Below are 25,202 nucleotides of genomic sequence, written 5' to 3'. Positions count from 1 at the left end.
AAGAGATCACAACCCAAATTTCATCCCCTCAGGGTTACCAAGGCAAGAACACTCTCACTTCTTGCTGGCTTGCAGCACAGGAACACAGCCTGTTCCACCAGCCAGGATGTGTCCACTTGGCCTCTGCACTTGTGCTCTTGGATTCCCGAGTGACTGGGATGGAGATAAATGTCTATGGGAATAAAAGGCTTTAGCCCCCTCTAAATTCCTCCACAATGTTCTCATGGAAGCTGAGCAGCCAGACAAACAGCAGTGAGGTGTAGCTGTTGTCTCTGGAAAATATTCTCAGTGAACTTCCAGCTTCAGTTGACAGCTTTTTTTATTTTTTGTTATTTAAAGTTCTTCATACACTCAAGTGAATGCCCGAAACTGATTGTGGTAATGCTCTGCCTTGAGTTCAGTGCTCCACACCAATCTGTGGTTTTGCAGTCAGATTCTCCTATTTTGGGAAAATCTATGATTTGTAGGTGAGCAGGAATCCCCAGGGACAGAGCTGCCCCTTAATCAGATGTGTGTAGAATTTACTGTACACAATGCCCCAAAGCAAACCAGATTATTTAAGGGTGAATGTGAATAAAGTTACGTAAATATTTCACCCAGAAGTGAATTTTAAGCTAAGATACATCTATTTGTCACTAACTGAGACTTTATAAAAATAGTTTACAGATAAATTGCCTGTTGAGATCCCAAAAGAATTTAAAACATCTTGCCCTGTGCTTTCTTCCCTAAAAAAAGCCCCTTTTGGAGAGATGCATGCTTTATTTTCTTTCCCTTTCTTATCTATTTATTTTCCCTTCTTTTAACTGTAAAGTCAAGGAATTATGTAAGACAACATCTGAATATACACAGATTTTATATAGCAAGTTAAGTGTATAAAATTATATTAGGTCTGTCTAGAAAGTCTCTAAATGTCTGTCTAATGGCTTTCCCTTAAGTGGCTCCTTTTGCTTTTTATTTTCTCCCATGTAAAGCTATTCCAAGCACTAAAGTTTTACCAAAATGGAATCATATTTTATTGTTCCACTAATTTTCCACTAAGCTTTCCCTTATTTGTTTGTTGCTGGGCTATGGCTTTTTTCTTCTTCAGAATTTCAATTACTCCCCTCTCAGGGTAGGTGGTCTGTAACACGAAACCATCAGGCAATCAGTTTTATGCTTTCCTTTCCAGCTCCAGCTTTCTTTTCCCAAACAACGGTAGGAAATCCTCTGTCTGACACAGTACAGGATGAAGAAAAACAAAAATCAGGCCCATTTGTGATTCAGAGATATGCTCAGTGCTCTTAATGCCTAAAATGCCCCGTGTTTTGATACAACAAAATACTTTAATCCAAAGGCAATTTAAATGATGGACAAAGTAATGGTTGGGAGAGAACAACCAAAATAAACTGGAGCTTTAGAACTGACCTTGATCTAGAATTTGTTGAATTTGTACATCCAAGCAAAAGAAAACTTTTAACTGCGGAGCTGAACTGTAAACTTGAATAGAATAAATCTAGTTAGATCATGACATGCACAAAAATTTACATTCAGGGGAAAGTAATTTTAAATAACTTGGATGCCTGACAATAACACAAGTCTGATGCCTCTCTAAATCACTTAGAGTGGTAGAAGTCAGTGTGTTTCAGTTGAAAAGTCATTACTCCAGGTCCCAAGCCTGTATCTACTCTGCAGTTAATGACAGAAATCAAAATTTAAAATCACGACTCGAAAATGACTGCACTGTAACAAAATAACAGGAATACTCTGAAAAAAAAAAAAACAAAACAATGTTTTTCATTTTCAAACATTAAGATAATGTTGCATTTCATTTGCTTAAAAAGGAAATATGTAATACTTAGGCAGCAACATAATACATTGTGGTTCACTTTCTCCTGTCAAAAATCTGGTTTATTGGGAGGATAAAAGCAGTTGCAAATGTGGAAGCAGAAATGGAGCTGTTTACAACAACTGCGTTGTTACAAAGTGGGAGACTGAACTGAAAATCTGACATTGTTTTCCATAAAATTCTTCCCAAGTGTCAAATACCACAATTTGGATTCTCCAAAGATGAGTTAATGTTTTAATGTATTGAAAAGAGATGGAAAATACATTTGTGCCTGTTACAGATCAGCAAATTTGTCACTTGTAGATTATTTTCCCATGTCTATGGATCCTGACACTGAGCAGTGCCCAAGACCCCAGTTGCTGTTTATCTAATGCATATCCTTTAATTTAGGCAAATAAGTAGCAACTTTGGCTGTAGTAAAACAAATCCCCCACTTAGCCTGAACATATAAAACATGCTTAAGTTTCTCCACTGTGGTAGACAATTTATGGGGCAGCTTTATCCCAGGGGTGTCTGCTCACCTACAGATCTACAGGCTTGCACGGAACCTCCAGTAATATTTCCAAGCAATCGTTGTAAATCTACTTTTTATCCCTCACTTAGAATAGATTTTATGAATGTGGCAATCAGCTCCCAAAAACTCTCTTAGTGAAATCTTCACTGCTGACTTCAGCTAGACAGATACCAAATTAATCACACATTGTGCTTCTTACTTCAGCGTTTGCCTTTCAATTTTTAGCAACTTTTAAAATACCATCCTACTATCCCTGGCCACCCAGTTCAATTTCCTTGGAGAAAGGCCTTGCATGGCTTGAAATGTTGTGGTTTGCAGTTAACAAGTGATCAACACGTGAAGGATAGATACAAACAAAGGCATTTATTCTTTCAGCATGTTTCACTTGCACCCTTAACTCCCCAGTCCTTTTTGCCCCTGCAGAAGATGATGTACATCACCTGATTGCCTCGGAATATGAATGACTGGGGGTGATTATGAGCCTGGTGGCAAAAAGTGGTCAGGACCTTTCCCAAGACCTCCATTTATAGCCTTAATTTGCATTTTCCTACAAGGATAAGTAAATTCTACCATGGTTTATCGCTTCAGTGACAACTCCCTTGAAGCAGCCATGATAATTGCATTTTTTTTCCTGAAACGGCAGGGAAACACTTCCTAAGCAGTTAAAAGCTCTTGGGCTTAGTTTTTCTCCAAAGGTTTTCTGAAGGAGGGGAATTCAGTCCTTGCAATCAGACACAAACAAGAGCTAAACACCAGTCTCTGCATCTTGTCCATACTGAAGAGCACCTCATGCAAGGGGATAAACAAAAGAAAGCAAGTTATTTTTAGTTATTTGGGACAAAAGGGACAGAGGCAGTGACAAGTGTATCATCTTAGGTCTGGCTCCTTTGTTCTGTAAATCTGTTCAAATTGTAACGCAGCATTCAAAGCAAGCAGAAAGTTTAAATGACTGAGTGTCATTCCAGTCCAGAGGGCTTTTCTCTTAGACTATGCACAAAACTCATTTCATCCCAAAAGAAACTTCACAGCATCTTCTCAGCCTCCCAGCTCCTACTTCTGCCTGAGATGCTAAGAAGTCACTAAAAAAGCCACGGAGATACTGAGTCACTAAAGTGTTTCTCATTAATCTAACGAGTTTGGGTGTCTAACAAAGAACCACAGCAGGGTCTGGGGAAGGCAGGCTGGGAAAAGGAACTGAACTGCAGTGTCAGAGCAGGGAAAGTGGCCTTCAGTGGGCTGTAAAAGTAAATATTTCATCCAGAAGTGAATTTTAAGCTAAGATACATCTATTTGTCACTAACTGAGACTGGAGATGTGCTGGAGGCTGAAATACCATGCACTGCTCTCTCTGCCACCCTTGGATCCATCCTGGGTTGGTAACTCACTTTAACATCAGCTGCTCAGCAAGTCTGCAAATGCCTCCTCCAGTGAGGCAGCCAAAAACGGGGCAAATATCTTTCTTTTAGGTCAACTTAGAAGCAGAGAAAGGCAGAGAGCATTTTAATTAGCAGCAGGACATAAAACTGGCAAAAACTGAAGGAGAAGGTCCTCATTGCTAGAGAAAGGTTTGTAATAGAAACAGTAAACAATTCTCCTGCTGCAGAGGAAACTTTGCCTACAAAGGTTTTAAGGGGAAAGAAGGAGGCCAAAATGAAGGGAAAACAAGGAAAAGTTGGATTAAAAAGAAGTGGCTCAGTATGTGCTGGCTCCTTCAAACACAGGAAGGAATCACAGGGCTGGCTGTGTGGACACTGAAATTAAAACAAGAGTTGCTAGCAGGACACTTCTGAGCTGTGAGTGCAGCTAAGACAGCTCAGTGCATCTGTGCATCCCCAGCACCCAAGGGGCCAGACTTGCACTCCAAAATGAGAGCTAGGGTTCTTGACAAGCTAGCTGGAAAAGGGAAATACCACTAGCAGAGAAAATACAAAAGTGAGAATTACATAAATTCACATTTTATTCTGATTTTATTGTGGTTAAGAGAACTGGCTCAGCTTAAGTATGGGAACATAACTGGGTGTAAAGCAGTGTCTGGCTCCAAGAGGTGCAGCTTCCAGAGCTTCCCTGGGTGCCAGCAGCCTTGGTTTTTCAGCAAGATTTCATATTCCATGATATTATCATCACCTGGCTTTGTTTGTTTGGATTTAGGATGAAGCAAGCTTTAAAGAGTCTGACACACATGGGTTTTTTTTTTTTTTCATTCAATCATTTAAGCCTTCCTTGTAACTATAGACAGGAGAATTCTTTAAGACTTAAAAAAGAGGAATGAATTCTGAATTAGCTACAAGGGAGAGATAAATAAATATGCAGTCAGTGGAGTATCCTGACAAAACATTTTTTTTTTTTTCCTTTGCAAGAAAGTTGCTTGGAAAAAAAGTGCTGTACAGAAAAGAGGTTATTTGTTCTTAGGTTTTGATGAAGATGATCAACTTGGGGGTTTTTTGCTAAAGGGAAACACAATTAGGCAATTTCATCTCCATATGTCACCCATCTAGAAGAGGCTGACAATTTTCAGTTTCCAATTTCCATCCCCTCTGTCTGCAGATCAGGTTGGGTACTTGGGGATTTCCAAAGAGGACCTGGTCTGAGCCAACAGTCTGTGTCCAGTTTACATCTGGAGTGGCCACGGAAGCCTTGTCCTTCCCACCATGCCCTCGTCCTTGGCAAACCACAATGTTCCTGCATCCAAACCCATGCTCCCAGAAATAAAGGCCCTAAATCCCCATAATTTCAGCCACAAATTTTTTTTTTTTTTTTTGCATGTGGCATGGCTTCTTACTTATAAACAGTAATAGAGCTTGAAGTAGCAAAAATACAAATAATCACCTTATTCATGTAACTGATGAAAGCTCTGCCCAGAGCCCCTCACCATTTGCTGTCAGATTTTGGGCTTGAGAAAAGAGGCTTGTTAAAAGAGAGGAGAAAAAGATTTCTGTTTAGGAATCAAGTTAGAGAAAAACACTTTGGAGAAGGCTGCAAGGGTGGAGATCAGATGATCTTTGTGTGTTTCTTTAGGAGGAAAAAGAAGTTATGCAATTCCAAGCAGTCATGTGGTACGGCAGCTGCTAAAGTTACTGCTAATTTTTATTAGAGCTGGCCAGAAACAGAAAAAGGTCTGCTTTATAAGCAAGATCTTTTAAGAAGTAAACTAAATCTTCCTGAGCTGGGAGGCCTGCAGAACTGAGAGAAGGAAAAAAAAATAGCACTAAAAATTTATTCTTTTTTTTTTTTTTCTCCTCCCACCTTCAAATGGTTCAGGAAACATTTTCACTCTCCCTTCCTGTTGCTGGTTTCTTTCTCATATTCATCCAATCAATCAAGCAGATGTATAATATTTGCCAGTTTTCAGCTCAAATTCCTGCTCAGCCCAAAGGACTATTCACGTGCAGAATGTGTGTGAGCTTTTATTCCCAGATCCAGGCTCTGTCTGACCCTGCTGGGAGCAAGGGCTGGATTAGCTGCTCTCCAAAGGTCCTCTCCAACCCCAGCCATGCCGTGATCCTTGGCAACATCCAGTGATTTTACTCTCTTTGATAAAATTGGAGATTGGATAAAATTGGATTCCAGTACTCCCAACAGTTTTATGGTATTTTCCAGGACTGAGCACCTGTGGCTCCCGTCTTTGAAAACCTGTGCAGGAATTAAACTGGATCCTGAGCCAGGCTCCATCCCCAAACCTGTTCCTTGCTTTCAGCTCTGCACACTTTTGTGCCCTTCAAAGTCATGTGGATGATGGCAAAAAATAATAAAGGTTAAATGCAACCACTAGGAGATAAAATTCACCACACTGGAGAGACCAGACACAGCTCTTCATATGGCATCTAATCTCTGTCCAAACAGGATTAATTTTGTACTGCTGTTAAATGGAGCATATAATTAATGTGGATACTCCTCTGGGGCTGTGGATGATAACTGTGCCAGTGGGAAAGGGAATGCCTTTCCTGAGATCCACAGGTCCAGTCCTACAATAAGGGATCTAGAAATTAGTGATTTCTTTAAAGAGTATTTTAACACCAGGCTCAATCAGACTATGGAAAAGGGGCTTGCACTAAAAAAAGATACTGTATTCCACACTCTGCCTCTTTTTCCACCTGCTCCACACAACTGAAGCACATTTAATGCATAATTTAAGCTGGAGATAAGACACTTGCAGCGTTTGCACTCGTTGGGACTAGGAATCCCCTGGTGCCTCACAAAAGGGATGCACACAGGGATGGGATGTGTCTCCACCATTTACTGCTCAGCCCACAGTGCCCTCCTGCACCACTCCTCCTTCACCCCAAAGGCTCAGCTTTGCTTTCTGGATGGAATATTCCCCCACACAGCCTTTAAAACCCAAATTCCCCTTTCAGAGGTAAATCCTCTTTAGACATATAAGACTTTACAGATAGAAGCTTCTTTAAAGATGGCACAACTTTATATGAAAGCTAACATAACACAAATTTACTTTGGATACTAAAAATGCATAATAAAAGTCTTAAAAGGAAAATACTGTTTTCATTTAAAAGCCTCAGTGGTGAAGCAAAATTTTTCAACTGCTGTTATTGTCAGCCCAGTCCCATTTGTATTTATGAGAGCCTAAAAACTTTACAAGTCCTGTAGTTGCACTTTGTAGTGGAACATAAAGTAGTCAGGTTACGTAGTTTTGGAATTTATCAAAACATGCACAAACTAAAGCAGCAGTCAAGAGTGTTGGAATGAAATTCCCAACGCTGATAAGTTGTCACCTCTCGGTGTTTCAAGCCCAGAACTGCTGTTAATTGTGGATAATTTTCATAGTGTAAAGAATTAATTAATTAATTAAGGAAAAAGCCTCATGTATGAAGGAGAGTATGAATCTAAAGCCATAATTGCCATACAATTTGCTACAGTACATTTGATAAATTTCTGTTGAGCACTCTCCTTTTCCAGGCTTTCCTGTCCGGAGTGTTTCTTGTCCTACCATACCCCCACATTTGGCAACTTTGCTAAAACAAACAAAAACCCCCACACTGGAATGGATTTTGTTTACTATTAAACACCTTATCTGTCATTAAAACCACAAAGCCCACTAGGCAGGAGAGACTTTCTTTGTACTTCTCACGAGAACAGCACCACGCTCTTGTCCTGAAGAAAACTCCCTCCATCCAAATTAACCAGGGCTGAGCTGCAGGATCAGGATTTGGGATCCCCGGGCAGATTTGGTCATTCTCTCACACTTGCCATTTTTCACGTTTCCTGAACAAATTCCATTTTTAATTCCAAATGAAGAGTTATGCAAATGTGACTCAAGTGCCTTTTGATAGCGCTGGTCTGAGCTTTCTCCTTTTGTCAGTTAATTTGCACTTATTTCATGCATATCTTTAACCCACTTGGCATGGTAATGTGCCACATATGTACTAAATTAAGGATGATTGTGCCTGATTGCCCAATTATGATACCAAATGTGTGAAAATAGTTGATAGGACATTCTGTGTGTTTTCTCTAAAAAGACTCCGCGCATTCAAAAATCTAAAAATAAAACCTAGTAGTTAATCATAATGGTTTGGCTTGAAATGTGGAAAACTGACGAGATGATTTAAAATGCAAGAAATTGCACCACAAATGAAAAGATTAAATTGTCCCATTGTTATATGCTCTATTAGCATCCTTTAAAATGGGCAAGCATTTGTTGGAGTCTGACACGTTTCTTTCTGATGAGCTACAGAGGATGAACCAGCTATTTTTCACTTTGACAGAGTAATAATTCCTAACCCCAAATTCTAGATTGATAAGTGGTTTGTATTTTGAATTCATCACAAACTGTCCCAGGTCCCAAGCCAGGGCTGACCTGCAGCACCAGGTGCCACACCAGGCTTGGAACAACCTCTCCCTGCCTCACCCAAGGCAGGCAGGCACCCACCAAGAGCTGGATTATCCAGGCAATTAGCAAGGATTGGTTTAGCAGAAAATGGCAAACACAGCCGAGGGAGGATGGATGAGGGAATTCACCACCACAGAAGTCAGTGGAGTGAGTCCTTGACTTCTTGTGAGATTTGACTGGAAATTATCAAAGCAGTTTGCATTTCCTCTCCAGACTTGTTCCTTGTGGTCCCAAACAAGTTAACCACACCAAAGAGAAACAACATTTGCTAAACAATCTGTGACTTTCACTGTGTTTTAAAACACTGTATCAGTAGGACTTTCCTCCCAGTTTTTCCAACCTTACAGTAAGGCAAAGTTTGAGGCAAGAGGATCCAACCTGGAAAGCAAATTCCTCATAATTGATTCTCCTTTTTCTCAAGAGCAATTTCCTGTTTAACCGCAATTCCAACACAAACATGAGCAACATTATTTAACTTCTCTGCAAGGACTGTGGATGCTCCATCCCAGAAAAAAATTGGCATTCCTCCCAATTCCAGCAGTGGCAGCTCTTTTCCTGATTTGTGCACAGTTGTCATGGTCCCCATCTCGAGAGCACTGATGGTTTTATGGGAGCGATCTCATGCTGGCTAAAGACTGAAGTGATTGTTTTCAAGCAGACTGTGTGAGCAAGGAAAGCAAGAGTGGAGGGAAGTGCAGGGGAGAAAGGACTCCAAACCATAATCCCATTAATTTAAGATGTGTTACACATAAGGGATCTATTCCTGAGTTTAAGAGAGCTTTTTTTTGATAACTTAATTACCTCTTATTCATTCAACACGCCCTTGAGACCAATATTCTAAGCTTCCACAGATTCAAAATGCCCACATTACACTTAGGGTCAGCATGATGTGGACTTGTATTAAAAAGAAGAAGGAATAAGATGGTGTGGAAATTTGAGGGAAGCCCACACTGGACCTTTTCAAAAGTTGCAGCATGAAATGTGCTTATAACCTGAGCTCTACAGCCTGCAGGTCAGAGAATGTTGGTCCATAATATTTGAAACAAAATTGCTTTTTTTTTTTATTTGCAACACTTATATTTTCGTTCCATCCAATTTATTTTTCTGGTTTTGTTTGTGGGAAGAACAATATTACAGGATTTAGTGTAGAAATCCTGTTGCACCTCTTTGGTTCATTCTCTGGCTCATCCCCCTGCTTTCCCCACCTCCCTGCCACAGCTCAGCCTTCAGTGCTGGTATGAAATCAGGGAAATAAATTTATGAGAGGAAAAAATGCAGCGACAACCAAGGCCGCCTGTTTTCATTTACATTTTTCTCTTTGGGTTGTTATTATTGCTCCCTTTCGACCGAGCTGTGGGATCTCTGTTTTAGCACAGGCACGATGCTGCTTTGTGAGACACCATTAACAGACATGGACAAAGGCCTTGGACAGTTTTCTGGGAGCATAAACTCCAAAAAGAGCTGACTCTGCTCTAGCTGCCCTGGCTGCCCCGCCGCGTTCGTTCCCCACAAATGCTCTCGTGTGCTTGCGTGTCCTGGCAGGAACTGCAACAGCCAATTTGAAGTCACTGTCTGAAAATGTTTTCTTCTAGAAAATTAATTCCTGAGCGTACGGAGCTGCACAGTAAATCTTGTTGGCAGAGCTGAGTTTTCCATTCATGACAATTCTGTTAAATCCATATCCTTGTCAGAGTTCAGCTGGCACCGAGCGTCCTGCAAGGAGCTGCAGGCTTAGGATTATCCTGCTAAAGCTGGCATTGTTTTAAAAAGTGCAAATCAGGAATTGAAGGCGGTGTTCAGACAGTGATTTTATTGAGTGTGTGTTTGTGGAAGATGCCTGTGAGTGGTGATAGGTGAGCAGGGCACCCAGGGCAGCACAAGTGTGCTCTGACAGTGCAGCCAGCCCAGCAGTACACTGAGCCCTTTCAGCCACAGGCTCAGTCTGCTGGAAAAACGAGACCCATCACGCACCACCAGACCACAAGGAATGCTTCTTCTTTTATTCATTCACTCAGTTTTACAGCCATCCTTGCTTCACTTTGTGTCACTGTCAGGGAAAGGTTCACCATGCTCCTGCCAGTGTCCTTTCCTGCCATTCCTCTGTGGCTGATGGATTTCTCTGCGCTGATGTGACTTTTCAGAGGCTGTGCTGTGAACACAGCTACCAAATTAATCTCCCTGAAATCCACCTAACCCCCTCCTGTGAGCAGAAAGTGGCCCTGCCAAAACACCACACTTACTACAGGGTGAACAGGGAGCCCGCAGCAAACGGCGAATTTTGTTTGTACATCCACAAGATTTGCTAAAAAGTTTCATTGTTCTCGTGTGTAATCTGTGAAGAAATGCACGTCCTGGAAAAGCAGCCTGTAATTTGTAGCACATGAGTGTGCTTTGGGGAAAATCAATCAAATGAACTAAGACGTGTTCTCAACTCCTAAACTAATGATCCTTCCTGTGAGCAGCATGAAACACCAGCGAGTCCCAGATGGCATAAATCCTCCAGGTTTCAGCAAAGCTGTGACAGTTTATACTACCTCAACAGTACCCTAATTGTGCTGCAAACTTCTTAAGGTGGCGAGCAGTCAGCCTTTTCAAAAGCCTCCTTCTTCCCAAGCAGTCCCAGGGCTAAACAAACAAGTTTACCAGTTAGTGAGAAGAGAATGCCAGATTTAATTTATACTCTTTCAGGGCTGATGTGCTTAAAAATAATAACGCTGAAAAATCTGATTTTGTCTTAAGAAATGCCAAGCAGCTGCATAGAGGCATTCAGGGCTGGGACCTGAACCAACTTCTGTTGAGAGAGGAAATTAGGACCATTTTGTTACCCTGACAAAAATGATATCTATGAGAACAGTGATTCCTTTGCAGAAAAAAAAAATCAATAGTTTCAGCATGCTTTTAACGTGGCAATTTGCTATGGAACATCTTAACAATACCTCCGTATATCACCAGTTGAAATCAGCTGCTGGCTTTGAGTGTACAAGTACAGAACTGCATGAAAAGTGTGTAGTCAAAGCAGAAGAAATCTCCCAGAATTGTGACTTCCTCACTCCTAAAGTCACTGTGAAAAATCTGAGAACAAGCACAGGTAAGGAGAAGCTGTGGTTTACATAAAGAAGTTACAAAACCACCAAAATCCAAATCTTTAACCCTAATCTGGCAAGAACTTCAAGAACTTCTTTCCCTCTGTGCCTCAGGTTACCCATTTACAGAGTAAGGGTATTATTAAACAGTGAGGGGAAATTATTAAGCAGTTAATAGTCACAACATGACCTTCATGGTCATATGTAAGCACTAAATATCATTATTCAACAGATTCTGTAAAAGAAAATACAAGAAAAAGGCTATTTCTCTGTATTTGCTACATGCTGCTCTGATGACTGAGTAGCACAGACCATGCAACATTCATCTTGGTTTTTGTCATTTAGTAGTAGCAGCACAGACCTCACAGTGCCATTACTTATTTCAATGATATAAAAAGGGCCAAAAAATTGCTTGTAAAGAAAATTCAAGTCAATTCTTAAACCTGATTAAATTTGCATTTAACCTTCTGAAAAATGCATTACAGGAAACCCAAATTACATAAGGAAAATATGTTTAAAAATTATCTCTGACATAATTCCAAGGTTATCTCTGGATCAAATTGTCAGGGGATAGAATTTGCAAGCAAACAGCAATAAAATACTGCTTCTGCTATCAGCTCTGAACAGTACCCTGATGTGTCTGTACTTCACTCTGCCTAATCCCTGCTCAGTAATTAGAAATGTTGTGGCAGTTCTGAAAATGAGAAGTGACATGCTCTTATTTTATGTGTCCTCCAAAACACATTCACCAGAAGATCTGCAGCAAAGAAACATTTTCCAAAAGGAAATCAAATGATTTGTGTTTTACTTCATTGTAAATTCTCTGTGATGGATGCTGGAATTAATTAGGGAGATGTTATGCTCAGCATCTTATACTGGAATAAGAATTCTTTGTGGAAGAGTCTGTTCAGAATCATGCTGATGATACATAAAACCTTAATATTGAATGAACAAGTTGAAGAAGTTCTAGATAGCTAAATTCAGTTCTAAGGAAGTAAGTTGCCATCTTTCCTCACCATTTTTTATGTCTTTGAAAGCAAATGTGACCTGCTAGGATGCTCTGCTCTGTGCCAAGTTCTCCAGCTGTGTCCTCCTAGTTACAGCTACATCTGTAAATAATTTTTGAGTCAAACTCCCAAATCTAAACTTTGACAGTGTGAAGGTTATAAAAAAAACTTGCCTCTAGAAGGACACCACCAGTGGCCATTACTAATTCTCACCTAGATTGTTTACAGGTATTCCAATTATCTAAGATAATGAGACATCAGGATGATAAAGCTCACTTAGATGCCTCGATGCAGGAGGGATCCCCTTTTTCCTTATCCAGAGCAAGGTTAGATAAAATGTGCTAAATATAAACTGCAGAGAACACAGGATGAAACAGCTGCTGTCCACAGTATCTGTGTTTTAAAGGGCTCACTTTTAGAGCACTCCAGTCTAGTGCTGTGAACTGGATGCCTGTAGTGGCTGGGCTGCAGGAAACAAATTAATTTATCTAGAAAAGCATTCCATTAGCACTCTTGGAGACTGCTCCACCATGGGAATCAAACCACATTAGCTGGGCACCACTCAAGGCTTGCTTCCACAGGACATTCCTGATCCTGAGTGTGATGCTGGTCTGGAGGCACCCAAAGCCAGCCCTTGGGAAACAGTGTGCTCCATTTTCATCAGCATTTTGTGTATATTTAGAGGTGAGGAGAGTGAATATGACAATGAGTTTGTGGTCAGCACAACAAGAGCTGTCAACACGTGTCAGCCCCATGTCAACACATGGGTTCCTGCTACCCCTGGCATGTTATTAATCCAACAAATCCCTCTAATGTCTTTGTTCTGGGTTTTTCTCTTGTCTGAAAATGCAGCTTGAACTGTGCAAAAGGCTCTGCACAAACACTGCTGGCACAGGCGTGGCTCTGCTCGTGGAGGGGACAGGGCAGGAAGCTCACCCAGCCTGTCCCCTCATGTCCCTCTCAGCTCCTCTGGACACACAGAGTGGCACTCCTTCCTCAGCCAGCACCAACACTAAGCCTGGGGAGCAGTAAGGAAGGAGCAAAAAGTAAAATCAGAAGGAAGGAGGTCCCTTGCAAGAGAGCAGACGGTGCAGAGCCCATGGAGGTTGGCTGCCCTTGTCCCCTGCGCTGTGAGCCAGGGTCACTTCCACAACTCACGGAGCCTGAACCAGGACCAGCACATTTCCTAACCCTGGGGTATTTGATCTCCCAGAGTTTTGGTTTCCATACAGTTGTTTGGTTTATGTGACTGTGCACTACTTCAGAAACGGATGTCAGCTTTCCAAGGAGGCTGTGGGGAAATTCAGGCTTATGGGAAACCTTCAGTTGCAACAAAATCACAGAGTTCTCACAAAACTGTCCAGACATTTTCGCAATTATGTTACATCACACACAGGGTTTGAGCAGCTCTGGATCATTTCACATTTCAAGCTCAGCTTCTTATCTTTTTATAGTTCTGCTACTGTGGCTCCATTCTTTCCCAAATGAAGAAACTTAATTAATATTTTATACCCTTACTAGATTGTGAATACAATTTGCCATAACAGTACAGAAAAAGCAAAAGTTGTCCCCTGCCAACAGAAAATCCTTAACAGCTGTTTATTGCTCATTTGCAAAACATAAGAGCAATGGAATTCCATTACTTAGAGAAACTGGCTGTTCCATGATATCCTTGGCAACCAACACCACACTTATCTTTTTGAACAATAGAATCTCAAAGTTTCTGCAGCCTACAAAAATAAGACCGTGAGGAAGACTTTTTCTTAACTGCAAAATGCCAGACAATGGGAACTGACTCACCGTCACCTGCATTGTGTTTCATGAAAATGAAACTTTTTCTTTCTCTCTCTCCCCCCCTAAAAAAGAAATTTGCTCTCTGCAAATTTAGATAAAACTTTCATACAACCATCTCCTTCACAGGAAGAGCTTTTTATTGAGGTCAAGACTTTGGCAAAATGAGAAGAAATTCAGACTGCGATCTAAGTAATGTAAGAACTCACAAACAACATTAAAGGGGTTACTTAGGTTTATGATAAACCATAAGAGAAATCGCAGAGTGGAATTTTCCCTGACTGTTCAAAACTTAAATACCAAGAAAAATAACATTGTGCTTTACGCCACAGATATTTCACATATGGTTTTAACTAAATAACTTCCAAGTTTCCAACAGCTTAAAAAAGAACTATCTATGGCATACCAGAGAGATGCGAGCTCCTCAGAAAGTCAGGACATGCACATACCATCCATAATCTGGTTTCTATATTTAGGGAAGGACTATACCTAAAGCCCTGGAGGTCAGCACTGAATCAAGCCCAGAATATTTTCACAGACAGATGTTCTAGACAGTGTTTACCACAGTCCACTCTCCCAAACCCACAGCAAACGTGCCGTGTGAAGGCCTGAGCTGGAGCTCGCACTGTTAGGAGGCAGTGTATTCTCTTACCTCAATGATCCTGTCGTGGATTTGCAGCCCTCCTTCCTTAGCAGCAGGCCCAGTGTCAACTATTTTGGATACAAAAATTCCTTCACTGGAGGAGCCATCCTGATTGTCCTTCAAGGATGAAAAGGAAAACACATTATTATCCCTCTTATCTGCCCTCAGCTGAAGCTTGTCCATGTCACAACAGTGCAAGGAATTTGAGACAAATATTCTTACTGATGTCTTAATATGGAATCACTTTGTGCTAATGAGAATGCCTGATACTCCGATTTTGAAAGATTAAGCAAACAGGGATGGGCTCCCATTAGGTAAATTAGTTGCTTGATAATCATTTTCCTCTGACTTCAGCCAGCTCAGGAGTAATTGTCATTACAATTATTCTCACAGCAAAATCCAGTGAGACACAGCCTGCTTGCACATCAAACATAAGACAAGAGTGCAATTTTCATTTTTAGTTGCACGGCTTTTCCTCTGGAGACTTGAAAATAAACCCATGAAAACACCTTACACCTAACAAGGTATTTTCACATTCCTGTGTATTGTGCTTCTACCAGTGCAGAACGAAGTCTCAGAAATTTGAAAAACTCTAAAGAAAGAATAACTTTGAAGTGAATTCACTAGGAATAAATCATGATTAATGTCAGATTTCTGAGCAGCCAAGAAGTAGTTCTGAATACTTTCTAAATTACTAGGACAAGGTATAATCCACTCCTTGATGTAATTAAAGTCATATGCAGCAGCTCTAGCCAAAAAAGCATCCCGAAAAAATACATTAGTGAGTGTGTGGTGTGGGAAACATCTGCTGAAATCACAGAACTCAAAACCAAGCTGTTTAAGTTCCATCCCTTCACCTGCACAGAGGGCTGCTGGATCTCTGCTGGAAAGGAGAGTAAATATTTTTTTTTTTTTTTAATGAAAGGCACTAAAGTTGTGGCTCTCAACCCATGAACTTCACAGCAGTATGGTCTGAGAAAGAGCCACTGTGGGTTTTATCATTTTGGGAGTGGCACTGCACTAGGATTAGGGGTGCTGGCTGTGATATGCAAGAATAAACAGGCAGTGAGAGAAAAGGCAGCGTAGTTAATAGACATCCACACAATCTCAGTGGAAGAACTGCTCTGAAAGGATCCCAAGAGGACCAAATGCTTGTCAGCAACATTTTTCCTCTAAGCGTTGACCTACATGCTTTTCCCAACTGGAAAGGGCAAACATATTTTAACAATTAACATACCACGCATGGCCGGCCACCAATAATATTAAATCCAAGAGATCCAGAGTCTCGATGAAGGACCAGAGTCAGTGCTTTAGTTTCTTCACCCTACAAAAAACAGACAAACACATTCAAAACCTTGTGTGTAGGGGATAAACAGGACAGGCAATACTTCTACCCAGGTTTTTTGTTGCTTTCTCATTTTTGTTAAATCCCCTCGTAGTTTAGAGACAAATGTTTGGAATAACTTTGCAGCTCCCAGTGGCTGCTCCAGCCACCCCACTGAGCTCCAGCAGCAGAACCTCCCCTAAGATTTATGTGTCTTTTTTATTGAGATCTACAGTGAGACACTTAACAGCAACAGAAGGGGTTTATATGCAATGCTGGTTCCTGCAACTACTTGACCCAGTCATATGTGATGTGTTATGTAAAATACTCCACGTTTCCAGTAGTCAAACTCTTTGACTTTTCCAGTGCTTGGGGGTGACTGAACCTTAGGACTGGATCCTTGCATTGCCTCTCTCTCCTGCTGACTACGTGACATTGTTTTAAGTGACATTGTTTTAAACAGTATCAAGCACAACATTCTCAGCAGAGTTTTAGAAAACAGCATTAAACAAAACTGTGACAAATTTTGCCACAGGCCCAGAATGGCAATTGCTATTCACAGCACCTGCCGTGCATGATTTTTTTCCTCTGGCGTTTTAAGACTAGCAAAACAGAAATCTCCCATCACTGAAAATCATCATGTTAATCCCCTAAAATATGAAATTCTGCAGTGAATAGTTTTCTGGACAAACAGCATACAACTAAGATATACTGGAAGGACATGTGATATTTGGGGGGCTGTGTGAACAGGCTCTGTTATCCTGGTCTCTCATCCCAGCTTGTTCCTAACTACAAACTCCTACAAAATGTCCTTTATGACACAGGGATGCTACTTAGGCCTATTAACTTTTAATTTTAACTTAATTTATCTAGAAAAGCATTCCATTAGCACTCTTGGAGACTGCTCCACCATGGGAATCAAAGACAAAACTAAGTGTGTGAACTATTAAAGACAACTAAATGTTCACAGTGTTCTCCCTTCAGTCTCAGTCTAGTGTTGTTATTTACAACACAACAAACAACAGCAGAGCACTACAAAAAGCCCTCTGAATAACAACATTTAGAGATCAGAAGAGGATCAGTGTGTGCTTCTAGAGATACTGATGAACTTTTCTACCTCCAAAAACATTTTCTTTGTTTTATCCAAGGGGTGAAAAAGTTATGAACACAAAACAATTTGAGGAAGTTATCTTAAAAGTCTGGTTTTCATAACCAATTAATGACAAAAATTGCAACAGTTACATTGTGATTCAATGCAGATGGTTTTAGTTTGTGCATTTTTCTTCTGACATGTCAATTTGAAGTTGTCAATCAAATATTAATGTCTATTAAAGTCATAAAAAGTGTCAAAGTAATCCTGGATTACTGAATTACTCCCAGAGATTTGGGGATGATAAGGAAGCCCAATTCCCTGCCAGTGTGAACTGGCAGAGCTCCACTGACTGCACACTCCGAGCTCCTCCACGGGGGAACTGCACCAACAGCTCCACCTGAAAATGTGCTTTACAACTTCTACGTCACTTTCTGATCATTATCTTCCCTAATGATCGAGGCATAAAGAGACTTGGACCTGATACAGAGGAACATGAACAAACTCTGATTTCGTTTGAATCTGCCAGCACTTGGCAGCAGAGAGAACCAGGTACCCAGAAGAGAAATGAAAAATGAAGTAAAATCTATTTCCCTGCAAGTCTACAGACCCAGACCTCAGACAGGATTCCAAGGAACAAATTTCCAGTCCTGTGAGACCACTTTCAAGCACTGATGATTCTGGATTTGAAAGACAAGCACATGCTAGCATGACTGTTTCCTTCTATTACCCCTATTTAAGAAGGCAAATCAATTAGAACAATCAAAAAACAATTACAACATTGCTCTCAAGACATTTTCAGTAATTAGAGTTGCCTGTTTTCATTAAAGTCTCCCTATGTGGCTTTGATTTGACACTTTTACACCTGGCTGAACAAGTATTAAAGCAGGTGGGATTGGATCAGTCGGGTTGTGAGGGAAAAAGAAACAACTAATGCAGCTTTCTGTAGGTACTTCTGAAAAAGTACTTCTGTCTGCAGGGCTTTTAAAGACATTTCCAGGTTTTTCTGGTGGCTTTGTCTCCATGCTCCCCATGGCAGCAGTCACGTTCCAGCCCCACTGTGTGTGCAGAACTGCCCAGCCCTGGGGAGGCAGCAGCACCTCGCTCTGACGCTTGGCCACTTCTGCACACTCACATCTCAGCTCCTAACGACTCCTTCAACAACCTTCTCCTTCTCTTCAGAAGGAAGCCACGATGCAAATGATTTTTCCAGGGCTCTGCCTTTCTCTCCCCTCCAAGATCTGGCGTTCCAGCAGAGCAGTCATTAAACAGTGAGGTAACTGTGGAAATGTGGTGGCCAGGGGCCAGCCCTGCCCCGGCAGCTGCTCCGGCAGCAGACCTGATGGTTCCTGGCATGTTGTATTCCCACAGCTGAACAGAACTCTTAAACATAATTCTTGAAATTACTGCACTTCCCAGCTGAGTAATGTGCAGCTAATAGACTGCCTTTCCCTTTTGATAGCAAAGACTAATTTCTTTGGTAGTGCAGTGGCTAAGAAGGTCTGCCTTCACCAGAGCAGGCACCTCAGCTCCTTCTTCACCAGTGAAAGAGCTGCCAGGACCAGCCTGGCCCATCCTGCTTGGGGACAGGCTGAGAAAAACATCATCTTGTTTTAAAGGACTTCACCCGGTTCTTACAGAATTCAAATCTGTGTCACCACCACCACCACAGAGGTCCTGAATGTCAGACCATAACTGGTTCTGGCCTGGTTTATCCATTTAAAGTCAGTCCCTGTCTTTGGTTGCCAGGAGAGCAGAAGGGTTTCCACCCTGGGCTGTCAACTGCTTCCAATTCCCTCTCCCTTTGCTGCTTCCCACAGGACTTTGCTGGCTGTGTAAATAAGGGATTGACCAGATCAGCTTATCAAGAGGTGTGCACAGTGCTGTGTTTCATCAAGGATTAAGCCTGTTTGAATTGTACAAGTTTTTTCTTGATTGTTTAGACTTTGATATTTCATGACTGACATGTCTGATCGAAGGAAATACTAATTTGGAGGGAGACACTCCACCTTCCCTGCCGCTCCCTCCTCAAGCTCATCCTCAATAAGCCTCTCCTCTTTCCACCAAGGAATAAAGTCATTCTCTGAATAAACCTTTGAACAGTACACAGTGAAATTAAGGTGTTCCCTCAGTGACAATACTCATGGGTATCACAACTGGGGTCACTTAAGGCACATCTGCCTGCCTTATAAAATTGTGAGATGCTTACAGATGAGTGTGTGTATAAAAATATATATTTATTTATGTCTTCTCTCATTAAGGTTATGGTGTTGTTATAGAATTCACCTCAGAAATGGTAGATGAAAGCACAGCAAAGCTGTGATTCATCCAGCATCACAAAGTCTATGCTAAGGTGAATTGCAGCCTGGGTCTCCAAAGCTGCCAAAAGACCACGAATTTGGGTCTTTAAAGAATGGTCTAGTGTCACTCAATATGGTACTTCCCCTTTGACTAAGCATTTAAACACAACTGTATGTGGGCATTTCTTCTGTTTTGACTACAGGATGTGTGATCTGATTTATTCTGGATTGGTTCTACATCTGCAGCAGCAAGCAGCCATCAGGCAGGCAAGCCAGAAAACCCTTTTTCTCCATCTACTGAGGAGCCAGAACACCCCACAGTAAGTTCTGCAATCACCACTTGCAAGCTATGAACCCGGATTGTTGGTGCTCAGCCTACTTGTGCTTAGCACAGACCAAACTACTACATCTGAGAATGTATGAAAGATGAATAATGGTCATAATTTAAATAATGACAGCAAATTGGTTATTTCACGCTACCATACCTCTAATCCCTGTGTTCAGGGACATAATCCTTAGGAAAATTTATACGTCCTGCTGAGTGTTCCTGCACAGCCTGTGCTACTGTCTCTGAGAAAACAACCCCACGCTTGGAAGCCTGCCACAGCCCCAAAGAGGGAAAGCATCCCCTGCACTAGGTGATCACCTCAGGTCTTTTACTAAACTCTCCGTGTCACAAAGATGCAAGTTTGCTGTTTGTGCTTGCCTGGGAGCTGGGCAGCAGAGAGCTGTTAGTGTTGGCCAGCTGCCCAAAATGCTGTGAAAGACACGTAATTGACTGACCGCTGGCCCAGGGCTGTGGTGACATGACACCTCCCAGCCTTCTCCAGACTGGTGGCTGCTCCACAGAAGTGCACAACAGCCCTTTGTAACGGGGCTGGACCCAGCACAGGGGTCTGGGCCAGCTGTACCCATAAATCCGATGGGAAGTATAGCTGAAAATAGGTGTCATGAACATTTGCAGCTAAGAAGGAGCAGCTCTCAGGATTACAGCAGCTCCCTACCGTGTACAGAGCCAAACGATGCAAACACAACATCATCAGCACCAGCCACGAAAAAAGGGTGGTGTGAGAATAAAGGAGAGCAACGATGAGGAGGCAGGGATTGGGTGAGATGGTTTCTGACAGCAGGACAGTGTGCAGGGCTCTCCTGTCATCAGCTGTGTGCCAGGCTGTGGGAGCAGAAAGCCCCCAGAATGCCATTGGCAAAGTGCTGCAGGAAAAGGGGGAGACAGAACTGTCCTGAATCTTGATATGACTGTGAACCCCTGATTTATTTTAGTGGCATTACTAGGATTTTGACCAGCAAACACCCAGTATTGCCTGAAGTCAGAACAGTTCATTTAGTATTAAAATATTTTCTGGTTTGAGTTAGGGAAAACAGGATGGGTTCTGTCCTGGATTCCTAAGAAGGTTAAAAAAAAAAAAAAAATCCTCTGACATGAAATTTTATTTCCTTTACACAGCTTTTAGAGCCTCAACATTACCAGAGGTGTGAATACAGATGTTTGACAGTTTTGAACAGTTTAATACTGCTGTGTCTGTGGTAGCACATTCCAGGTCACTGGGAGGACTCTGAATGTCTTCATTTAAAAGATAATTGGCTTCCAGGGCTTCCCTCACTGGGGAGCCTCATTCCAATTAAAACTTGGGGATTGTCGTAGCTCTGGCTTTCGATTCTGGTCATTTTTTAAATGGTCTAATTTTGAGGGGTTGAAATCAAGTTAATTTTTCCCTTCCTAATTAAAGAACCCTGTGTGACGCTGGGAAAGAAATCACAAGTACACAGCAGCTATCTTGTATTTGGATGTGGATGTTACAAAGATGATGGCTGCAGATCCTGAAATATGTGAGGTGTCCAAGCTGCATCATAGTTAATCCCAAAGCCTGCATTTTGTAGGAAGCCCTATTATGGGATGCCAGGTGAGCTCAGGCTCTGGAAAGCATTGGGTCACAGCGGCTTCTTCCAATTCACTCCACTTTGTGTGACTCCTGGGAGTCAATTTCTGCTGCTTTAATACCATTTCCAGCCCTGGAAATTCCACTTTTAGAGTTTTCTTGGGGGAAGAGAACCAAGAGAAAACAGTAACACCGCGACCTTGTTACTTTTCCGTGCGAGTTACCTCATGGGGTCCAGCCAGCAACGACGGCCACACTAAAAACCGTACCTACAGAAAGATGTACCTACAGATGTACCACTTAAAGATGTACCTATAGAAAGCGACATATTACCCCTATTAAACCCCAAAAGCTCAAATAGTTGAAAGGATCTGCGGCCGGATGGGCTCTCCAGGAGAAACCCTGCACACGGGGAACGCCCCGGGCGCCGCGCACGGGACACGGCGCATCCCGGGGGACAAGGCGCATCCCGGGGGACACGGCGCATCCCGGGGGACACGGCGCATCCCGGGGGACAAGGAGCGTCCCGAGGGACAAGGAGCGTCCCGGGGGACAAGGAGCGTCCCGGGGGACAAGGCGCGTCCCGGGGGATATGGCACATCCCGGGGGACAAGGCGCGTCCCTGGGGACAAGGCACATCCCGAGGGACAAGGCGCGTCCCGGGGGACAAGGAGCGTCCCGGGGGACAAGGCACATCCTGAGGGACAAGGCGCATCCCGGGGGACAAGGCACGTCCCGAGGGACAAGGCGCATCCCGGGGGACAAGGCGCATCCCGGGGGACAAGGCGCATCCCGGGGGACAAGGCGCATCCCGGGGGACAAGGCGCGTCCCGGGGGACAAGGCACATCCCGGGGGACAAGGCACATCCCGGGGGACAAGGCGCGTCCCGGGGGATATGGCACATCCCGGGGGACAAGGCACGTCCCGGGGGACAAGGCGCGTCCCGGGGACAAGGAGCGTCCCGGGGGACAAGGCGCATCCCGGGGGACAAGGCGCGTCCCGGGGGACCCCGGGCAGCGCGGGGCCCGTCCTTACCTTGCCGGGGGAGGCTGCGCGGGCGCGGGCCAGCGCGTCCAGGCGGGCGCTGTACTGCGTGAAGCGCTTCTGGTAGCGCAGCGCCGTCACCTGCAGCTCCAGCTGCGCGGCCGCCAGCCGCGACAGCAGCGACTGCTCCCGCTTGCCGGCGCGCAGCGCCTCCTTCTTCAGCGCCTTCTCCAGCGCGGCCGCCCGCGCCTGCAGCGCGGCCCCGTGTGCGCGCAGCGCCCGCAGGCAGCCGTGGCCACCGGCCCGGCGCTCGCCGTGGGTCAGCACCAGCCCGCAGCCCTGCTCGCACAGCCCCGCGGGCCGCGCCTCGCAGCGCTCCCGCATGTGCGCTTCCACATCGCGCAGGTTGAGCACCTGGCGGCAGCCGCGGTTGCGGCACTTGGCCGGCGAGAAGTCGCAGGTCTCGGCGTGCTCGCCCAGGTGCTGCAGCGGCACCACCGCCTCGCAGCCCCGCGCGTGGTTGTCGCACTTGATGTCCAGCTTGAGGATGAGGCTCTTGAGGGGCAGGACGTGGTTGAGCTCCTTGGTGGAGATGCGCTGGCAGTTGACGGGGCAGCTGCCCTGCTGCACCACCCAGGGCAGCACGCAGCCCGCGCAGAAGACGTGTCCGCACGGGGTGGTCAGCGGGTCCTCCAGCACCTTGTTGCACAGGTTGCACTTGAAGTCGGGATCCACCTCCCCGCTGAAGCGATCCAGCTCGAACCCCATCCTCCTTCCGCTCCGCCGCAAACAACCGAAGAAAAGGAAAAAGGGAAAAAAAAAAAAAAAAAAAAAAAAGAGCCCAGAAAAAGTACCCGGAGTGCGGAGACGGGCCGGGGGAGAGGCGGAGAACGGGAATAAATAAGTATGAGCCGCTCCCGTCGCCGCCGCCCCAGAGGCAGCTGAGCCCCCGGCCCGGCCCGCGGCCGTGCCCCGTCCCCGCCGGTCCCGGAGCGCCGGGAAGGAGCCGGAGCCGGAGCCGGAGCCGGAGCCGGAGCCGGAGCCGCGGCCGCGCCGCCGCCTGCGCGCAGCGCCCGCCCCCGGCACCGCCCCCGCCCGGCACCGCCCCCGGGAGCCCCGGGGGTCCCCCGGGCCGGACAAGGGGGCTTTGTCTGGGAACGGGGCTGGGCTGGGCTCCGCGCTGCTGCCCCTTCCCCCGGCGGGGCAGGTAGCGGTGGCGGAGCGGCGGCCGGGGCAGCGCTGCGCACACGAGCGGCGGGACGGGAAATGGGGAAGCGGTGGGAGAGGAGGGGAACGGGAGAGCGAGGGATGGAGGGGGAGCTCAGGGAGGGTCGCGGCAAGGTGAGACCGACCGGCCTCGGCCGCCGGCAGCGGTGACAGTCGGGATGATCGCTCGGAGCGACGTGGGACACATCGGCTGGGCACAGGGCAGGGGCGGCCAGGCCAGCCTGGAGCTACCTGGTGTAGTGGAAGGTGTCCCTGACTGTGGTGAAAGGTTTGGAACCAGATGGTTTTTAAGGTTCCTTCCAACCCAAACCATCCAATGGCTCTGTGATGGCTTTTGGAAGGGCACTCATGGAGTTGCCCCTGGGGTCAGGTCCTGGACGAGTTGCTTAGAAATTGGGCTGACTACTCAGTCCTCAGGTGTGAATTCTTACATTACCGACGAGAAAAAGTGCAAACAGAACAATCTGCCAGTGTGTGAGGGACTGAAACATTAAGGGTTAATGATTTGCAAAAGCACCAGGGTGCTTTGCTGAGGCCAGGTTTGAACCCCGCAGCCGAAGGGGAGGTGAAGAGGTTTTGGGTGTGTGGTGGCAAAACCACTGATATGCCCAAGAGCAGCCCAGATGTGGGGGTATGGACACAAACCACCGGAGGATGAGCACAACAAATCAACCTTTGTTTAGCACCAAACCGAGTTTTGGGCCAGATGGCCGGTAAGAAACAGACCCCTTGGCAGTGGGGTAATGCTTTCTGTCATGCCCATGTCCTCCCTTACACACCTGGCTCAGGTGTAAACGCCCTCTCGGGGGAGGTATCGGGACTTTCACACGCAGACCTGAGCGTTTTCATCCCTTCTGAGAAGGCACAACTGGCTCAGCTATGCAGTCATGTCTGAGAAGGGACCATAAACCATCAGAGATTCCCAAAGTGCCCCCAGACTCATGACCCACAGTGCAGCCCATGAGCCACAGTGTTGCAACAGAGAGTGGAAAACTCCCCCTCCAGGGGAGGCACTAGCACCTGAATCTGAACCTGTGTTATCCCACCAAACTTTATGTTCCATGGATTTCCTCCAGCCCTGATGGATGAAGGCTGAGACCATCACTTTGACAAATGGGCATCAAAACTGCAGCAGTCAGCTGTTGTTTCTGGATCCATGGGTGGTGATATCTTTCCTTTCCACTGTCTACTCTTATCCTTTTTTCTCTTTCTTCCTAATTATTTTCTTAAATGATCTCTTCATACTTTCATATTGCCCTATTACTACAGATAATACCCAGAAGAGCTATGTACCTCCTTTCCCTCGCATACAAATTGTTCCAAAATAAACTTGCCATACATTTTATATAAATAAAAATACTCCATTCGGTGTCGTTTCATTCTGATCCCCCCAAGGGATCTGTGAACAAGAACCTCAGTTACCCAGAGCACAGTGCTGTCCAGATCCTCATGGAAAAGGGATCAGGGTGTTCTGTGTTTGCACAGGCTGCTAATGCCCCGTTGCTGCTGCTTGGATGTAGCTGATGTAGCTCATTAAAAGTCACCACTTTTGATACCTGTTTCTGCCCAGGGATGATTGAAAAGCACTCCTGAATATGCTGTAAAAAGCCAGCCAGACCACACCTGAAGCACCAGGCACAGCATTAGGCAAAAGCAATTTCTCCTACAAGGCA

The 25,202-nt window shown here is 44.6% G+C and overlaps 1 protein-coding gene across 1 annotated transcript in view; it reads right to left on the bottom strand.

Annotated features, from left to right (window-relative positions):
* PDZRN3 (PDZ domain containing ring finger 3) overlaps window positions 1-23,237 on the bottom strand; it is a 130,733-nt gene extending 107,496 nt beyond the window's left edge. Inside the window, exons 1-3 of the mRNA XM_053989706.1 lie at window positions 22,354-23,237; window positions 15,943-16,029; window positions 14,715-14,822 (exon numbers count right to left, since the gene is read on the bottom strand). Of these exons, the coding sequence (XP_053845681.1) occupies window positions 14,715-14,822; window positions 15,943-16,029; window positions 22,354-23,070 (912 nt within the window). The 5' untranslated portion in view covers window positions 23,071-23,237. The remainder of the gene's footprint in view (window positions 1-14,714; window positions 14,823-15,942; window positions 16,030-22,353) is intronic.
* Between the last annotated feature and the right edge of the window lie 1,965 nt (window positions 23,238-25,202).

This window comes from Vidua macroura, chromosome 13, assembly GCF_024509145.1.
Source record: "Vidua macroura isolate BioBank_ID:100142 chromosome 13, ASM2450914v1, whole genome shotgun sequence".
In the NCBI taxonomy this organism is placed as follows: Eukaryota; Metazoa; Chordata; class Aves; order Passeriformes; family Viduidae; genus Vidua; species Vidua macroura.
The sequence above is the reverse complement of the archived record's forward strand: the minus strand, read 5'-3'. Positions and strand labels throughout refer to the sequence as shown.